The 20,957-nt window shown below is 38.6% G+C and overlaps 1 protein-coding gene across 2 annotated transcripts in view; it reads left to right on the top strand.

The window, feature by feature from the left end:
- The window catches only part of PIK3C2A (phosphatidylinositol-4-phosphate 3-kinase catalytic subunit type 2 alpha), a 170,782-nt gene that overhangs the window by 74,452 nt on the left and 75,373 nt on the right, over positions 1-20,957 (top strand). For both annotated transcript variants that reach the window (XM_036762752.1, XM_036762753.1), the window contains exon 3: positions 9,657-9,757. In XM_036762752.1, coding sequence (XP_036618647.1) covers positions 9,657-9,757 — 101 coding nt within the window. The remainder of the gene's footprint in view (positions 1-9,656; positions 9,758-20,957) is intronic.

Consider the following 20,957-nt stretch of genomic DNA (forward strand, 5'->3'; position numbering starts at 1 on the left):
TTTCTTTCTGGCTGCTTGAAATATTTGCTCCTTCACCTGGGAACTCTGGAATTTGGCTACAATATTCCTAGGAATTTTCTTTTTGGGATCTTTTTCAAGAGGCGATCAGTGGATTCTTTCAATTTCTATTTTACCCTCTGGTTCTAGAATACCAGGCCAGTTTTCCTTGATAATTTCTTGAAAGATGATATCTAAGCTCTTTTTTTGATCATGGCTTTCAGGTAGTCCAATAATTTTAAAATTATCTCTCCTGGATCTATTCTCCAGGTCAGTGGTTTTTCCAATGAGATATTTCACATTGTCTTCCATTTTTTCATTCTTTTTGTTCTGTTTTATAATTTCTTGATTTCTCATAAAGTCACTAGCTTCCATTTGCTCCATTCTAATTTTTTTTAAATTTTTATCCCTATTTTTTATTCATTTTGAACTTAAATACAAAAAGACAAAAAGTCCATGTATACATTACAATACAAAAAGAAGATTCAGTATGAAACCATGGCTCTCCACGTCAGTTTACTTAAAAAAAACTATGTAATAAATACTATACATTATTTTCAAAAACTACCCTGCTTTTCTGTGCTTCCTGCTGAGTTTTCTTTTGTTCTCTCTTGTGCAATTTTTTTCCCCTTCTTCCCTACTCTATACTAGAGAAGGCCACCATTTCTCTTTCTGTCTCTGAATGTCTGTCTGTCTGTCTCTCTTCTCTTTCTGGCTCTTCATCTCTCTCTCTCTCTCTCTCTCTCTCTCTCTCTCACACACACACACACACACACACACACACACACACATACACGTAAAGCTGTATTATACATGCTTCTGCTTATCGGTACTTTCTCTGGAGGTGGATAGAGCATCTTCCTTCATAAGGCCTTTGTAGTTGACTCAGGTATTTATCTTGAGTTTTTTTTATTTTTTTTAATTTAAATTTATTTATTTAACATATTTAGTGTTCAGCATTGATTTTCACAATAGTTTGAATTACAAATTTTCTCCCCATTTCTACCCTCCCCCCCCACTCTCCATTCTAATTTTTAAGGTAATATTTTCTTCACTGGTCTTTTGGACCTCCTTTTCCATTTGGCTAATTCTGCCTTTCAAGGCATTCTTCTCATTGGCTTTTTGGAGCTCTTTTGCCATTTGCATCAGTCTATTTTTTAAGGTGTTATTTTCCTCAGTATTTTTTTGGGTCTCCTTAGCAAGTCATTGACTTGTTTTTCATGATTTTCTTGCATCACTATCATTCCTCTTCCCAGTTTTTTCCTCTACTTCTCTTACTTGCTTTTCCAAATCCATTTTGAGCTCTTCCATGGCCTGAGACCAATTCATATTTTTCCTGGAGGCTTTTGGTGTAGGCTCTTTGACTTTGTTGACTTCTTCTGGCTGTATGTTTTGATCTTCTTTGGCACCAAAAAAGATTCTGTAGTCTGAGCCTGAGTCCTTTTACGCTTCTTGCTCATGGTCTCAGTCAATTACTTGACCCTTGAGCTTTTTGTTAGGATATGACTGCCTTCAGAGTGGTGAGTGCTTTGTCCCAAGCTTCAGGGGCCTTGAACTGTTGTTTTCTGAGGTGGTGTGATACTCCTTTCCTGGCCTCTGGTCTGGTCTGTGAGTTCAAGCACTCCTTTCTGCTGTGTAGCTACCAGGAGGACTCTCTCTCCACAGTCACTGCAAGTTCTGTCACACCAGCACTCCTTCTCCCCAAAGAACTGCCAACTAGGACTTCGACCTAGATCCAGGCAGGGCAAAGAAAGAGAACCCTGCCTCTGTACCAGCAAAGCACTCCCTGCACTCCCACTCTGATGTGCCACTTGATTCCTCCCACCTTGTGGGCCAGGGACTCATGAAGCAGCTAACTCTGAAGCTTTGGAAGCAAGAGCTTCTTGCTGCTGCTGCTGCCCAACCTCCTCTGCCACCCCTGGGGCTGGGGCCAGCCCACACACTCCTGTCACCCAGATCCAGCAGTTTTCCCACTGACCTGCCCCGTTGTCTTTGGCATTTGCGGATTGAGAAGTCTGGTAATTGCTACAGCTTAGTGATTCATAGCCCTGAGGCCTGCTCACTCCATCTCTACCACCCTGGTCTGTCCTGGCATGGCCCACGCTGGGCTCCGCTCTGCTCCCAGTGCAGTGCTATAGACCTTTCCCAGTGACCGGGCCATTCTGGGCTGGAGATCTGCTTCCCTCTGTTATTTCGTGGGTTCTGTAGCTCTAGAATTTGTTCAGAGCCATTTTTTACAGGTGTTTGGAGGTATCTGGGGAGAGCTTAAGCAAGTCCCTGTTTTCCAGCTGCCATCTTGGCTCCCCCCGCCAACTTCTTAAAATAGGTCATTTAAAGAAAAGATGGTTTCATAAAATAGTAATTGCCAGCATTTATGGAGTGCTTTTAGGTTTGCTAAGTGTTTTACATTTGTTATTTTGTGTATCCTCACAACAATCTTGTAATAAAAATGTTGGTATTATCCCTTTTGTTTAGATGAACAAAATGAGGCAGAGAGGGAAGGAAAGGGAGTAAGCATTTATTAAGTACCTACTATGTGCCAGGCACTATAGTAAATGATTTACAAATATTATTTCATTTGATTGAGAGGTTCATGACTTGCCCAGCCTCATAAAGCTAGTAAGTGTCTGAAGCAGAATTTAGACTTGAATCTTTCCAAGTCCAGAGCTTCCATGTACTAATTATTGAATGTAATACTGCTACCACTTATAGTTTGGGCATTTTTTGTTTTTGGGTGTTACTGCTTTGTACTTATAAAATATTTCATAATCTCTTCTACTCAAGGCCTATTTTGATGCCTCCTTTTGATATGGAAATGATCCTGATTTTTATTTTTGAAAACTATGCCACAAGAACCTAAGCTTTCACAGTACAAACTGGTTGGATAGGCTTGCGGTACAGACCTACCAACAAACTATTTGATGTGTGAGGACCAAGCTAGCTAAGTTTGAAGAGAGTTTATTATTGGGTGATAAATGTTTTGGCAGGATTACAATCTGCATAGGTGAAGTTGCTATAAAACAACAAACTTATAAAAATCAAAAAGTCTTTTTCAAGAAGCGGATAGGAAACAGAACTTATGTATTACCTGTTAGTGGACTTAGTTTTTTTTTTTTAATTTTTAACATTTTTTAAAATTTATTTAACATATTTAGTTTTCAGCATTGATTTTCACAAGAGTTTGAATTACAAATTTTCTCCCCATTTCTACCCTCCCCCCCACTCCAAGATGGCATATATTCTGGTTGCCCTGTTCCCCAGTCAGTGTTGCCCTCTGTCACCCCACTCCCCTCCCATCCCCTTTTCCCTTCCTTTCTTGTAGGGCAAGATAAATTTTTACGCCCCATTGCCTGTGTATCTTATTTTCTTGTTGCATGCAAAAACAGTTTTGTTTGTTTTTGAACGTCTGTTTTTAAAACTTTGAGTTCCGAATTCTCTCCCCTCTTCCCTTCCCACCCACCCTCCCTAAAAAGTCAAGCAATTCAACATAGGCCACATGTGTATCATTATGTATAACCCTTCCACAATACTCATGTTGTGAAAGACTAGCTATATTTTGCTCCTTCTCAATCCATCCCGCTTTATTGAATTTTCTCCCTTGACCCTGTCCCCTTTCGAAAGTGTTTGTTTTTGACTACCTCCACCCCCATCTGCCCTCTCCTCCATCATCCCCCCCATTTTTTTTTATCTTCTTCCCTCTTCTTTCCTGTGGGGTAAGATTCCCAATTGGGTATGTATGGTATTCCCTCCTTAGGCGAAATCTGATGAGAGCAATGTTCACTCATTCCCCCCTCACCTGCCCTCTCCCCTCCTCCCACAGAACTGCTTCCTCTTGCCACCTTTATGCTAGATAATCTATCCCATTCTGTCTCTCCTTATCTCCCTCTCTCAGTATGTTCCTCTCTCATCCCTTAATTTGATTTTATTTCTTTTAGATATCTTCCCTTCATCTTCAACTCACCCTGTGTCCGCTCTCTGCCTCTCTCCCTCTCTCTCTCTCTCTATATATATATATATATATACATACACACATAGATATCTACATACATACACATTCACCCATATATATATATATATACATAAACATATACGTATGCGTATTCCCTTCAGCTACCCTAATACTGAGGTCTCATGAATCATACACATCATCTTTCCATGTAGGAATGTCAACTAAACAGTTCACCTTTAGTAAGTCCCTTGCAATTTCTTTTTCTTGTTCTTTTTCTTGATTACCTTTTCATGCTTCTCTTGATTCTTGTGTTTGAAAGTCAAATTTTCTGTTCAGTTCTGGTCTTTTCACTGAGAAAGCTTGAAAGTCCTCTATTTTATTGAAGGTCCAAATATTTTGCCTTGGAGCATGATACTCAGTTTTGCTGGGTAGGTGATTCTAGGTTTTAATCCTAGCTCCATTGATGTCTGAAATATCGTATTCCAAGCCTCTTCGATCTCTTAATGTAGAAGCTGCCAGATCTTGGGTTATTCTGATTGTGTTTCCACAATACTCGAATTGTGCTGTCTTTCTGGCTGCTTGCAGTATTTTCTCCTTGATCTGGGAGCTGTGGAATTTGGCGACAAATTCCTTGGCGATTTCTTTTTGGGATCTATTTGAGGAGGCGATCGATGGATTCTTTCAATTTCTATTTTGCCCTGTGGCTCTAGAATATCAGGGCAGTTCTCCTTGATAATTTCTTGAAAGATGATATCTAGGCTCTTTTTTTGATCATGGCTTTCAGGTAGTCCAATAATTTTAAAATTATCTCTCCTGGATCTATTTTCCAGGTCAGTGGTTTTTCCAATGAGATATTTCACATTGTCTTCCATTTTTTCATTCCTTTGGTTCTGTTTTATAATATCTTGATTTCTCATCAAGTCACTAGCTTCCACTTGCTCCAATCTAATTTTTAAAGTAGTATTTTCTTCAGTGGTCTTTTGGACCTCCTTTTCCATTTGGCTAATTCTTCCTTTCAAGGCATTCTTCTCCTCATTGGCTTTTTGGAGCTCTTTTGCCATTTGAGTTAGTCTGTTTTTTAAGGTGTTGTTTTCTTCAGTGTATTTTTCGGTATTTTTTTGGGTCTCCTTTAGCAAGTCATTGACTTGTTTTTCATGATTTTCTCGCATCCTTCTCATTTCTCTTCCCAATTTTTTCTCTACTTCTCTAACTTGCTTTTCCAAATCCTTTTTGAGCTCTTCCATGGCCTGGGACCAGTTCATGTTTTTCTTGGAGGCTTTTGTTGTAGGCTCTATGACTTTGTTGTCTTCTTTAGGCTGTATGTTTTGGTCTTCTTTGTCGCCAAAGAAAGAATGCAAAGTCTGAGACTGAATCTGGGTGCGTTTTCGCTGCCTGGCCATATGCCCAGCCAACTAACTTGACCTTTGAGTTTTTCAGTGGGGTATGACTGCTTGTAGACTAGAGAGTTCTATGTTCCACGTTTGGGGGGGAGGTGCCAGCTCTGCCACACCAGCACTGCTCCTTCCCCAACCCCCAACCCGGACTGGGCTTAGATCTTCAGCAGGCTGTGCACCGCTGCTCTGATCTGCCACTTAATTCCTCCCACCAGGTGGGCCTGGGGCCGGAAGCAACTGCAGCTATAGCTGCCCCACCTCCACTGCCCCCGGGGCTGGAAGCGGGACCTCGAACTCCTTCCACTCTTGCAGCTTTTCCCACTAACCTTCTCCGCAGTCTTTGATGTTTGTGGGTTAAGGAGTCTGGTTAACTGCCGCAGCGCACTGATTCAGGGCGCTAGGGCCCCCTCCGCCCAGCTTCTGGTCTGGATGGTCCACACCGTTCACGCTGGGTTCTGCTCCACTCCGTTCCCAGCTCCCAGCTCCTAGCTCCGTGTGGGATAGACCTCACCCAGAGACCATCCAGGCTGTCCTGGGCTGGAGCCCTGCTTCCCTCTGCTGTTTTGTGTTTTCTGCCGTTCTAGAATTGGTTCAGAGCCATTTTTTATAGGTTTTTGGAGGGACTCGGTAGGGAGTTCACACTAGTCCCTGCTTACCAGCCGCCATCTTGGCTCTGCCCCCCGGACTTAGTTTTTTATAAGAAATTACCTTTAGAAAATTATGTGACTGATACATTCAACAAATTAAAATATTAAGTACCCCCCTAAGAAACTCAAGTTCCATAAGCCTGATTTTATGCCCCTGAAGGAGTTTATATTTTGGTAGGGAATATGAGATACATAAGAATAGCTATAGTACAAAGCAGCAGTCAGTGTGGTTGAGGCAGTATGATTTAGATTAGAGGTGTCAAACACTCAAACCTACCACACTCCCAAGGACTGCCAGATTAAAATGTAGTTCCTATAGATTTAAATGTGTTGATGTATTGGTTAAAAAAAATACACACACGTACACATGCACACGTTTCTAAGTCACTGTGGTCACAGGAATCCTTATGTATGGCTTCATGGCCCTGTTTCTTTTTGAGCCTGATACCACTGGTGTAGGAGGTAGAGAGCTGGCCTTGGAGTTTAAGCCCTCCTTTATTGTTACTGTGCAAGTAATCTCCCAGTGCCGCAGGCAGCTCTTTTTAGATTAGGATTTGCAGAACAGGTATTGATCTCCTTTGGAAGAGGGAGGTTCTTCACTGGGAGTTCCTCTATATCAATAAAGACATAGATCCCTTCTCCCACACCCCAAAAATATAAATACCAGATGTTTAGTACAAAGTACTATAGGAGTGCAGAAGAGGGAGTAATCATTTCTGGAGCTGGTGATGATGAAATCTTAAGTAAGGTAACAGTGGATATGTGCCTTGAATGTTGGGTGGATAAAGAAAGAAAATGTGATGTGTTAGAATTGCGAACATCAACCAGATTGCCTAGAGCTTGCAGCTCTTGGTGTGGGAAGAACCAGATTAAAGTGCAATTGGGAAATATTTAACAAAATAATAAAAATAAAATAGGACATGGCTAATGTTAACATGTGGTTTTCTAAAAGTAAATATGTAACCTGTACAGTTCATTGGTGTCCCTTCTCTCAACCCCCACCTCCATTTCAATTTGACTTTAACACTACTATCTTAGAGCGTAGAGGTTTTCCTATCTCCAGCTCTTGCCACTAGGTCCCATAAGCTTCCCCCTTCCCCTCAATCTTTTTGCCAAAGGACTGTTCCCTTTTCTTCCCCTTGACCGGACTCAACCCCCACCCTCCCCATCCTCACCTCTAGAGGCATCCCAGAGCCTTTGCTCCACTATAACTCTCAGGCCCACCCAGCCTCCTTCCCAGTTGTTGTGGGATGAGTCTCTGCAACTCTCCTTAGCTCCCCCATCCCCACTCTTCCTTTGCAGGGCAGCCCTAGCTTCTGAAAATTGATTGCATGAACAGGAAGTCACCAGTTGGGCTTTCTGGTAAACTGAAGGATCACCAGTCTTTACTGTTTGCCCCACCACTACACCCTCCTGATTCCCAGCCCTTGCTGTGGGTCTAGAGGCTGTAGGGTAAGGATCACTAAGGACCACTAAGCTTTCCCATCCACCCTGCCAGCTAAGCCATGTATCTGTATTGTTTCCTGTAATTGGAGTAAGAGCTCTTGGTGAATTGGAACTGCTTTACTTTTCTATTTGTACCCCTACCATTTAGCACAGTGTCAGGCAATGGTATACATTTAATAAGGGCCTTTTTATCGATTTATTCATTAGTAGTAGGAGAAAAGGCTAGAAGAGAATGTTTGGGTCAGTTATGGTGAGCCTTGAACTCCATGCTAAGGATCTTGGACTTGGTAGAAATCTAATATATCCTTTTAGGGTTAGAGGTACTTATGAATGGGACTTTCTCTAAAGAAATGCTGAATTTTCAGTATAAGATATCACACAAAGTATTTTGGGTTGTGGTGATTGAAATACAACGCTTATCTTTAAAGTTATGCTAACATTTTATAATATTCTTATGAACTTGCATTTGAAGAAGGTTTCCTAGCTTCCATTTTGAAGAAAACATATAATTTCAATTGGGGTCAATTCAGATAGCATGAAGTTTGTGTTGTCATTGTACCTGGGTGCTGAATTCATCTAAAACTTTTTCCCAGATGTAAATTTTTAGTTCAGAAGTGTAATTTAATTTATAGCTTCTGTCAAAATGTTTATATCCAGGGTGTCCCAAAAGTTGTAGTGCATTTAAAGCTTTAATTTGTTGTTGTTCAGTCATTAAGTTATGTCTGACTCTTCATGATCCCCTGGACCATAGAATGCCAGGCCCTTCCTATCTTCTACTATCTCCTGAAGTCTGTCTAAACTCATGTTCATTGCTTCCATGACACTGTCTCATGCTGTGCCTTCCCTTTTCTCCTTTTATCTTCAATCTTTCCCAACACCAGAGTCTTTCCAGTGAATCCTTTCTTCTTCTTATGTGACCAGAGTATTTAAGCTTTAGTTTCAGTATTAGTTCCAGTAAATAGTCTGAATTAATTTCTTTAAGTATTGACTGATTTGATCTCTTTGCTGTCCAGGCGACTCTCAAAAGTCTTCTCTAGCACCATAGTTTGAAAGTCTATGTGAACTTTGTCAGCAGGGTGTATTGCTGTCCACATTTGCCATAGCTTTCCTTCCAAGGAGCAGCATCTTTTAATTTCATGGCCATAGTCGCCATCTGCAGTGAACTTTGAGCCCAAGAATGTAAAATCTTATACTGCTTCTATTTCTCACTCAGTTTTCCAAGAAGTGATGGAACCAGTTGTCGTGTTTTTAGTTAAGCTTTATTAGGGTGCTCCAAAAGTCTTAGTGCATTTTACACTATTAAAACATAAGTTTTAATTGCCATAGGACTCCATATATAAGACATATGAACTTCATATTATCCACTGATTTTTAAAGCATACTTATACATAAAGAACTAACCATTTGATGAATGTCCTAAGCTTTTTTCCCCCTAAATTTAGGGCATATACTGAATATTCTGCTCTAAATGGGTTTGATTGCTTTCTCTGAAGGCAGAGTAATTCCTTTATTCCATGCAACTATTATCATTTCCAAAGTGTTTATTAACATCCTTCAGTAAGATTTTGGATGGAATGGACTCTCTTAATCTATGCTTGCTGAAAATAAGAATCCTGGAATAAGAGAACTACCTTAGAGGCCTCCTCCCCTTTGTCTATCCTCCTCATTTTGCAGAAGAGGAAGCTGAGACTCAGCTTAAATAATTATTCTGCATGACATAGCTAGTTAAGTAAAATAAAAATGGGATTGCTAACAGGCATTTCCAGACCAGTACTTTTTCTGCTATTTATTTCTCTTAAATAAGCATGCTTTGAAAGACAATTTTTAAAAAAAGACTGGATCTCTGTATCTGCTCCAGGCTGAAAGTGCAAGGGCTTCTTTAGGGACTTGGTAGTACTACCATTAGAATGGGAGCTTCTGCTCCATTTCTGACCTAGGCTGATTCACCTCTCTCTAGGCAACTGGATGATCCCTGATCCCTACAGCTCACTATATTGATTTTAAATTTAATTGGGATCCCCAGTTGACTCCATTCCCTGCAGCTCAGAATTCCTTAGCTCACAATATCCAACAGCCTCAGCCCTGTAACAGGGATTTTAACTGTGCACTGCCATGCCCGATGAAACAGAAATAGTTCATGAAATTTGAATACTCCTGCTATGAATATTTTATTTACTCTTTAAAACCTTAGTATTAAAATAAAAGCATTTGTTCTAATTACAGAAAGACAATGGGACCAGCAGTTTGTCAGCTGGAAGTTCTCTTTTACAAGAAGTCGGAATCCAGAATGAAGAGGTAGCCGCTTTTTGTAAAACCATTTCAAAGTAAGAAAATTTTTTTTAAGCTAGTGATTCATATTTTATTGAGTTGGTTTAAGAAACATTTAACTTTATGAAAACCAGTGACAGAGTGCCATTGTTTGTTATTGTTGTTTGTTTATTTTGAGAAATAATTTGACTTGGACTAAAATGTAACCTTAAAGTTTCTCCTCAGAAAAATCTTTCCAAATAGTATAAGACTCTAGACATGACTTTAGAGATTACTTCCTTTAGTAATTCCTCGAGTATTAACATCAAACAAGGTATTAAAAAGCAATTATAGATATTATGAGGTCCAAACAAAAGATTGCTACTTCCTTTCCAGGATCTAAAAATATTCTTTTTTAGAGATAACATTATAATAATTGTGTAAAGTCCTACAACACTATAATAATCAGTAACAATAATAATAGTAGCTGGCATTTAGCACTCTAAGATTTGCAAAGCACTTTACAAGCATTACCTAATTTTATCCTCACAACAACCTTGGGAAGTAAGTGCTGTTATAATCTCTATTTTACAAATGATGAAACAAAGGTAAACAGTTAAGTGATTTGCCCAGTGTTGCACAGTTGTCTAAGAATGAATTTGAACTCTGGTCTTCCTGACTACTGGTTTAGGGCCCTATCCACTGTGCCATCTAGCTGCTTATAAAACCTTTTTACTAAAATTCACTTTAATGCAAAAGATATTGCTCTGTCTGCAAACAAAGTGGATGAAATATGCATGTTGCTACTCAAGCTGGGTGCTAAACCCATTGAATTACTCCTTCAATGGTTGCATCTTTGCTTAACTACTATAGGTATATAATGGACTAGCCCCAAAATTGAGAAGTAAGAGATTTGAGCTGAATCACCCTTGGGAAATAGTGCATTCATTGCCTTTAATGATCACAAACTTACATACTGCTACAAAGCCCGTGTCTTTAATATTGATAATTTCCTAGTGTTGGAATGTGATATTCCGGAGGTCACTAGGAGGAACTAGGATTAAAACTAAGAATCACCTACCCAGCAAAACTGAGTGTAATACTCCAGGGCAAAATATGGATTTTCAATAAAATAGAGGACTTTCAAGCTTTCTTGATGAGACGACCCGAACTGAATAGAAAATTTGACTTTCAAACACAAGAATCAAGAGAGTCATGAAAAGGTAAACAGGAAAGAGAAACCATAAGGGACTTACTAAAGTTGAACTGTTTTGTTTACATTCCTACATGGAAAGATGATATTTGTAACTCATGAGACCTTTCTCAGTATTAAGTAGATGAAGGGAATACATATATATAGACAGAGGGCACAGGGTAAGTTCAATATGAGGGGATGATATCTAAGAAAATAAAATAAAATTAAGGGGTGAGAGAGGAATATATTGGAAGGAGAAAGAGAGAGATAGAATGGGGTAAATTATCTCACATAAAAGTGGCAAGAAAAAGCACTTCTAATGGAAGGGGAGAGGGAGCAGGTGAAAGGGAATGAGTGAATCTTGCTCTCATTGAATTTGACTTAAGGAGGGAATAACATACACACTCAATCGGGCATCTTACCCTACAGGAAAGTAGGGGGGGAAGAGGTAGCGGGGAAAGGGGGTTGACAGAAGGGAGGGCAGACTGGGGAAAGGGTCAATCAGAATATATGCCATCTTGGGGTGAGGAGGTGGGTAGAAATGGGGAGAAAATTTGTAACTCAAAATCTTGTGGAAATCAATGTTGAAAACTAAAATATTAAATAAAAGGAAATTCTACAAAGAAAAAAAATAATAATTTCCTAGCTAGATGGCATTACAGTGAACCATGTTCCTTTGTGGTATCAGAGGAATTAAAATTATAAGAATTCAAAGGACAGTCATGGGTGTAAGTAGACTATAGTATGTTACCAGAAATAACTTGCATGCAAAAAAATGGAATAAAAGGCATCATAGAGTCTGGATACCTAACATTTGGACTGCCTGATATTTTAAACAATTTTTTACCTAGCCAGTAGACCTTACATTTTTGTTGCTATGTGAGCAGATTGTTACCTAGCACCATTATAATGGGCGTATATAAATTAGTACTTATAACATATGATAAATGCTATTAGTCTTACACTTAAATATATGTGAATTGAAATTGAAAAAATGGTTTTCTGATCATAATGGTTTACTTTTGAAAAGTTGTCTTTTGTGCCCCTCATAGAGGATATATATGAGTGGACAATGCAGTGAGATATTGAGAATGAAGCAAGACTCAAGAGTAGTCAGACTGGTAAAAAGAAAACCAGGAAAGAGTAGTGTCATAAAAAACCCAGGGAGAGTATCCAGGAGAAGAGGGTTATAAACAGGATCAAAGGCTGCAGTGAGGTCAAGAGTTATGAGGATTGAGATAGGCTTTAGATTTGGCCATCAAGATCATTGGCAACTTAGGAGAGAACACTTTTCATTTGAATGATAACATCAGAAGCCAGACTGCAGAGGGTTTGAAGATTGAGAAGAAAGTAAGTGGAGGCACTTATTGTAAATGAATTTAGCCATGAAGGGGAGGAGAAATATAGGGTGATAGCTATCATTGGTAGTTGGGTCAAGTGAAGGATGTGTTTGCAGGCAACAGGGAAGTAGTCAGGAGATGGGGAGACACTGAAAAACTGGTGATAGAAGAGGCAGTCTGCTGAAACCAATGGGATGAGATGGGATCAAGAGTGCATGAAGAGGGGTTTGTCTTGGCCATGAAAAAGTTCACCTTTTCATTTGTGACAAGGGTGAAGGAGATACCTGGGGAAGGCATCTCAGGGATGTGAGATGAGAGGATGATGGAACCCTTGGCAAATAAATGGCCTCAATTTTTTCAGTGAAGTATAAGACCAGGTCCTCAGCTGAGAGGGTAAGGGCAGGGGGTGCAATGGGAGGAATGAAAAATTTTGAAATAGCCACTGTGTGAATTGGATAGTGAACTGATTAGGGGGCTCCTTGGGAAGAGGGATTTTCATTCTTTGTGTTTATATTCCCAGTGGGCCTAGTCCAGTGCATAGTACCTGGAATGTAATAGACATTAAATAAATGCTTCTTGATAGTGTCCTGTTTATGGAAGAAATGCTATGAGATAACATAATCATAGTAGCTCCACAACATTGTTTTGATGAAGACATAGCAGTTCTTTAAAAAACATTTTATGAATCCCTTTATTTTTAATAGGTAAGTTTGAGACATAGTTAATTGTGCAACTTTTCCAAGGCAATAAAACAGACTAATCGTGGTTATGTGACTGAAATCTTGTTCTTTATTTCCTTTTTAGATGTTTTGTTGATATCTCTTTTTACATTACTTTAATTTTTAAAATATCTTTCTCCCTCGCAAGCCATCCTTTTTAATATCATTTTTAAAAGAGAGGAAAAAGCTGTTTAGCAAAATCAACCAACATATCAACCAAATCTGATGATATGCCACAACTATCATTACCCACTTCTTTGAAGGAGGAGGAAATACATTTTTTCAACTCTTCTCTTTGACCAAATTGTTCTTTATAATTACACAGTAATCAATTTCATTTTCTTTTGTTCTTTCCATTTATCTTGTAGTCATTGTGTGTATTGTTTTCATTTTAAATGTTATATTGATTTGTTTTGATTTTTACATCGTCTTCATTTCCACATTTCTCTTATCCTAATCCTTTCCCCAGAGAGTCATCCTTTGTGGGAAGGGGGGGAGGGAATAAACATTTACCTGGTACCTACTATGTGCCAGGCACTGTGGCAAGTGCTTTTTATAAATATCTCATTTGATCCTCACATCAAACTCGCAAGGTAGTTGCTGTTGTTATCTCTGTCTTACATTTAAGGAAATTGAAGCAAATAACTTAAGTGACTTGCTCAGGGTCACATAGCTAATAGGTGTTTGAGGGAAGATTTGAGTTCAGGTTTTCCTGACTCTAGGCCCAGCATTCCATCTACTGAACCACCAGATGCTTCTAACAGTGTCTTGTAACTGATTCAAAGAGAGGGGGAAAAATCAGTTTATCAAAGCTAAGCAGCACATCAGCTGAGTTTGACAGTACGTGAATTCTGTATTTCACATCTATTAGTTCGCCTCTGCAAAGACGTGAATTAGAAGGTACATTTTCACAACTCTTAGATACCACATCTCTCCTGTCAGATTGGCTAACATGACAAAACAGGAAAATGATAAATGCTGGAGAGGATGTGGGAAAATTGGAACACTGTTACATTGTTGATGGAGTTGTGAACAGGTCCAATCGTTCTGGAGAGCAATTTGGAATTATGCCCAAAGGACTATAAAAATGGGCACACCCTTTGACCCAGCAATACCACTCCTAGGGCTGTATCCCAAAGAGATCACATAAATGGGAAAGCGACCTGTATATACAAAAATATTTATAGCAGCTCTTTTTATGGTAGCAAAGAATTGGAAATCAAGGGGATGCCCATCAGTTGGGGAATGGCTGAACAAGTAGTGGTACATGAATGTAATGGAATACTATTGTGCTATAAGAAATGGGGAAGATACGGACTCCATAATAACCTGGAAAGACCTACATGATATAATGCTGAGTGAGAGGAGCAGAACCAGGAGAACACTGTACACAACCACAGACATATTGATTCTGTGATTATTAACTTTGATAGACTTGGCTCTCCTCAGCAATACAAGGTTCAAAGACAGTTCCAAAGGACTCATGATGGAGAGAGCTATGCACATCCAGAGAAAGAATTACATTGTCTGAGTGCAGATAGTGGCAAACTATGTGCTGTCTTTTTTTTTCCCCTTCTTTTTTGGTTTTGTTTCTTCTCTCTCATGATTCATTCCCTTGGTCATAATTCTTCTTTGCAACTTCACTATTGTGTAAATAAGTTTAATACAAAGGTATATGTAGAACTTATATCAGACTATATGCTGTCTTGGGAGGAAGGGGGAAGGGGAGGGAAGGGAAGAAAATTTGGAAGTCAAAAACATGTGGAACTGAGTGTTGTAAACTAAACTAAAAACATCTTTTAAAAAAAGGTGCATTTTCTCCTCTGTTCTTGTGACCAAGCTTGATCATTATAATTATCTAGTGTTCAAAAAAGAAATAAAATAAAAATAATTATCTAGTGTTCACTTTCATTTCATCGCTCTTCCTGCTTACATTATTCTAGTTATTGTTGAGATTATCTTCCTGTCTTTGCTTACCTTTCTTTATATCAGTTTATATAAATCTTTTTATAATTCTCTGAATTCTTTATAGTTATTTTTATGATATAGTAACAATTCCATTTTATACGTATGTACTCAAGGGTTTGCTGACACTCCTAAAAAAAGGTGGGTATGACTTTCAAGTTTAATCTGCATTATTAACATTTTCTCTATTACTTCCTTAAATCTAGAGAATCAACTAAACAGGAAATCAAGGTCTCATTTGTAGAGTTTAATGATATTTGAGGAGTAAATTTTCCCATTAACAGTCGGCTCCAGCACACCTGCTTGGACCACATTTTGTTTAGTCATTCTCTAACTGGGCTGTTTTCAGGTCTTGGGACACCACAGAAAAGGCTGCTATGAATATTTTATTGTATATGGAATTTTTTTTGTCTTTGACCACCTTGCGGTACATGTTTAACAGTGCTATTTCTGGGTCAAAAGATGGCCTTTTCTTAAGTCACTTTTTTCTTTTTTTCTTAATTTAAATTTATTTATTTAACATATTTAGTTTTCAGCATTGATTTTCACAATAGTTTGAATTACAAATTTTCTCCCCATTTCTACCCTCCCCCCCACTCCAAGATGGCATATATTCTGGTTGCCCCGTTCCCCAGTCAGCCCTCCCCTCTATCACCCCTCTCCCCTCTCATCCCCTTTTCCCTTCCTTTCTTGTAGGGCAAGATAAATTTCTACACCCCATTGCCTGTGTATCTTATTTTCTAGTTGCATGCAAAAACTTTTTTTTTGTTTTTGAACATCTGTTTTTAAAACTTTGAGTTCCGAATTCTCTCCCCTCTTCCCTTCCCACCCACCCTCCCTAAGAAGTCAAGCAATTCAATCTAGGCCACATGTGTATCATTATGTATAACCCTTCCACAATACTCATGTTGTGAAAGGCTAACTACATTTTGCTCCTTCCCAACCCATCCCGCTTTATTGAATTTTCTCCCTTGACCCTGTCCCCTTTCGAAAGTGTTTGTTTTTGATTACCTCCACCCCCATCTGCCCTCCCCTCCATCATCCACCCCCTTTTATTTTTTTTTTTATCTTCCTCCTTCTTCTTTCCTGTGGGGTAAGATACCCAATTGAGTATGCATGGTATTCCCTCCTCAGGCCAAATCTGATGAGAGCAATGTTCACTCATTCCCCCCTCACCTGCCCTCTCCCCTCCTCCCACAGAACTGCTTCCTCTTGCCACCTCTATGTGAGATAAGCCACCCCACTCTATCTCTCCCTATCTTCCTTTCTCAGTATGTTGCTCTCTCATCCCTTAATTTGATTTTCTTTCTTTTAGATATCTTCCCTTTATCTTCAACTCACCCTGTGTCTGCTCTCTCTCTTTTATATATGTGTGTGTGTGTGTATACACACACACACATATACATATATACATACATATATATACATATATACACACATACATATATATACACACATACACACATAGATATATACATACATACACATTCATCTATATAGACATAAACATATATATATGCATATTCCCTTCAGCTACCCTAATACTGATGTCTCATGTATCATACACATCATCTTTCCATGTAGGAATGTAAAAAAAACAGTTCAACTTTAGTAAGTCCCTTGCAATTTCTGTTTTTTGATTACCTTTTTGTGCTTCTCTTGATTCTTGTGTTTGAAAGTCAAGTTTTCTATTCAGTTCTGGTCTTTTCACTGAGAAAGCTTGAAAGTCCTGTTTTATTGAAAGTCCTTGGAGCATGATACTCAGTTTTGCTGGGTAGGTGATTCTAGGTTTTAATCCTAGCTCTATTGACCTCAGGAATATCATATTCCAAGCCCTTCGATCTCTTAATGTAGAAGCTGCCAGATCTTGGGTTATTCTGATTGTGTTTCCACAATACTCGAATTGTGCTGTCTTTCTGGCTGCTTGCAGTATTTTCTCCTTGATCTGGGAGCTCTGGAATTTGGCAACAATATTCCTTGGCGATTTCTTTTTGGGATCTGTTTGAGGAGGCGATCGATGGATTCTTTCAATTTCTATTTTGCCCTGTGGCTCTAGAATATCAGGGCAGTTCTCCTTGATAATTTCTTGAAAGATGATATCTAGGCTCTTTTTTTGATCATGGCTTTCAGGTAGTCCAATAATTTTAAAATTATCTCTCCTGGATCTATTTTCCAGGTCAGTGGTTTTTCCAATGAGATATTTCACATTGTCTTCCATTTTTTCATTCCTTTGGTTCTGTTTTATAATATCTTGATTTCTCATCAAGTCACTAGCTTCCACTTCCTCCAGTCTAACTTTTAAAGTAGTATTTTCTTCAGTGGTCTTTTGGACCTCCTTTTCCATTTGGCTAATTCTTCCTTTCAAGGCATTCTTCTCCTCATTGGCTTTTTGGAGTTCTTTTGCCATTTGAGTTAATCTATTTTTTTAAGGTGTTGTTTTCTTCAGTGTATTTTTCAGTGTTTTTTTGGGTCTCCTTTAGCAAGTCATTGACTTGTTTTTCATGGTTTTCTCTCATCCTTCTCATTTCTCTTCCCAATTTTTTCTCTACTTCTCTAACTTGCTTTTCCAAATCCTTTTTGAGCTCTTCCATGGCCTGGGACCAGTTCATGTTTTTCTTGGAGGCTTTTGTTGTAGGCTCTATGACTTTGTTGTCTTCTTTAGGCTGTATGTTTTGGTCTTCTTTGTCACCAAAGAAAGAATGCAAAGTCTGAGACTGAATCTGGGTGTGCTTTCGCTGCCTGGCCATATTCCCAACCAACTAACTTGACCCTTGAGTTTTTCAGTGGGGTATGATTCTTTTTTTCTTAAAGCACAATTCCAGATTGATTTCCAGAATGATTGGACCAATTTAAAACTCCACCAATAGTATATTGGTGTGTATGGTTTTTTTTTTTAGTTAGTCCAATACTGACTATTCCCATCTTTTGTCATTTTTGCCAGTCTGCTGTCTGAAGCACCAAATGCAGACTGGTACATTTGTAGGGCAGCATTGCTTTGATTTCTCTTAGTATGATTTGATCAGTCTTTCACACACTTGTTAATAGTTTGCAGTTCTTCTTCTGAGAACTATTGGTTCATATCCTTAGACTTTTTATCCACTGAGAAATGGGTTTTGGTCTTATATTATTGTGTTATTTCTCTGTATATCTTGGATATTAGATCCTAACCAAATATATTTGATGTAAAGATTTTTCATGTCAGTGATATCCATTCTTATCCCATCCTCACTGGTTTTGTTAGTGCAAAAGTTTCAGTTTCTTGTAATTGAAATGACCTATTTTATCTTCTGCTGTAATTTTCTTATTAATCTTGTGTTGAACTTGTTTTGTTAATAATTCTCCCCTAGCCACAAATGGGAAAGGTACCTGATATCATTCTTTTATAATATATTTTTAATGGTGTGACCTTTTACATATAGTTAAGTGAATTAGTTTTCAAATTATTGCAGCATATAAGACCTTCATTCCTACTTTAATACTATATCAACGATACTGGCTTCATTTTCCTAAAGAGAATGATAGATTTTAAAGTTAAGTATATTTTAAGAACTCATTTTAAAATTAGTGTTAAAACTACTACTTGCTATTTTGCTTTTGTTATTATATTTTATTATATTTTGCTTGATTTGATGGAGCCCCTCATTTTGTAGCCATTGCTTAAAGCCATATATATTAATAGATGCCAGGAAATGAATCTTAAAGTATTTTAAAACTATGAAACAAAAAATACCCCATTTCCTATCAAAATTGCCTAAACTCTGATTATTAGTACAAAATATTGATGCCATCTGATTTTTTAAAGTTTATTCTAACTGATCCTTTTTAAGTTTTATTTACTACTTTTTTATATTATATTAATTTTCAGAGATGTCTTAGTATCACCCCACCCCACCCCCAAACAAAACCAGCAAAAAATCTAGCTTTTATTTTGTAGCATAAAAAACAGCTGAACAAAATAAATGTACATATACACAAGTCTGGCAGCATATGTACTAGTATGCACCTTTAGTTTTTTGTCTCCCTAGCAAAGGGAGTGAGGTCTGTTTTCTTCTTTAGGCCCATTGAGGATGAAACAAAAACAAAACCTGTACAAACATGTATAGTAAAGCAAAACAAAATTTTACATTAACCATGTCCAAAAAAATTTATATCATTTTGTACTCTGAGGCCCTCGTTTCTCTATCAGGAGGTGGATAGCATGTTTCATCTGAGTCATATGGAATCATGATTGGTCATTATACCAATAAGAATTCCTAATTTAGCCAATCAATAATTTATTACCCTTCCTTTAATTCCCCCCCTCTCTTTCCCCCTCTCCCTCCTATTTCCCTGCTGAATGAAAGATATTTCTTTACCAAACTGTGTGTTTGTGTACTTATTCCTCCTTCCTTTGACCAGGTTTGATGCAAGTGAGAATACAAGCGTCAGCGATTCCCACCCCTCCTAGTTTGTATACATGTCAACTTGTACACCTTGATTAGGTGAGATATTTTCCTGTTACCTTTCTTTCACCCTGTGTATTCTTCTTCCCTTCTTTTCATTCTTCTCTTAAGATCAAGAAGAAATAACAGCACTTAACCCAGGCCTTAACTAATTAGATTCAGTCTACAATAAACCTAGTAATGTTAGGCTTCAGAGGGGTGTATAACTAATGCCATATGAGCAGCTGCTATGAACATGCAAATGTATTTTAAGGATCAAATAGCCAGTATAATAGGCACTACTCACTCAAGACTGAACCTGTATAACATTTATTCCATACACTAATACCAGACAAAATATCATTATGGAAATAAAGGAAAGCAAAGCTTAACAGGGCAACAGAAGTATTTACACATATTACTGGCCCCTGGAACACTACTATCTCAATTCACTTTCATATCAAGGAAGGCTCCTTGATAACAGCTATTTAGAAAGCTCTTCATGCTCAGCCTTCTATGGGCTGGTTCCCCCTCCAGCGAGTCTTTGCCCTTCAGTGAGTTGCCAAGCTGTGGCTGCTACTAGTTCTCTCAATGCTCCATGCTTGAGTTCTTCTTCTCCTTCACTCATTTTCTCAACCCTCTCTATTTATACAGTTCTACCCCGCACCTGATTGCCTCAGCACAGAAAGTCATGAGAGCCCACATGTGTAGTCTCTGCATGGGATGTCAAAAACATCTGTGATTGGTAGGGTGTGGTCACATGGGCCTATTAATGCACTGGGGAAGATCTTCATATTCCATTAACCCTACAAGGGATATATTTGCCATCTCCTTGGATTTCAATATACATAGTTTGTCCTTGTTTAGTCCCTTTTTATTGTCCCTTCATGTTTATCTTTTTTTGTTGCTCCTAATATCTCTGTTTGAACTTTAAAGTTTCTAAGCAGCTCTGGTCTTTTCATCAGGAATTCTTAGAAGTCCTACATTTCATTAAAGGTCCATTCCCCACCCCACCCCTGTAGGATTTTATACTCCGTTTTCCTGAGTAAGTTATTCTTGACTACGGGCCTATTTCCTTTGCCTTCTGGAATGTCATATTCCAAGCTCTCTGTTCCTTTTTAGTGGTGACTGCAAAATCATGTGCCATGCTGACTGGTTCCTTGGTACTTGAATTCTTTCTTTCTAGCTTCCTGCAGTTTTTTTTCTTTGATCTGGAAGCTCTCAATTTTGACTGTGGTATTCTTGGTATTTTTCATTTTGGGATTGTCACTTTACTCCGAATCTGCTGACCTGCCTGGTCTCAACTCCGTGGACCAAGATGCCCCTCTCAGGTTAAGTTTGTCACATCTAATCTCATCACAAACCTTCACTGACACTACTGCCTTCAGCCTCCTCTCCGGTTAGAGGGCTGGATAGTGGAGTACCAAACTGCTTCCATTGTCTCCCTTTGTAGAGGGCAGAAGCAACTTTGGGACTCATTGAACTCTGCATATTCCGCCCTGCCTGGTTTCAACTCCATAAAACAATATGCCCTCACTTTGAGTACCCCCAGTGTCCAGTGTTACCCTGTCCCCTCACTTTCCTGCTGCCTTTGTGTGTTGTCTCCCTCCAATTAAGCTTCTTGAGGGACAGGGACT

This window comes from Trichosurus vulpecula, chromosome 6, assembly GCF_011100635.1.
Source record: "Trichosurus vulpecula isolate mTriVul1 chromosome 6, mTriVul1.pri, whole genome shotgun sequence".
NCBI classification, from domain to species: Eukaryota; Metazoa; Chordata; class Mammalia; order Diprotodontia; family Phalangeridae; genus Trichosurus; species Trichosurus vulpecula.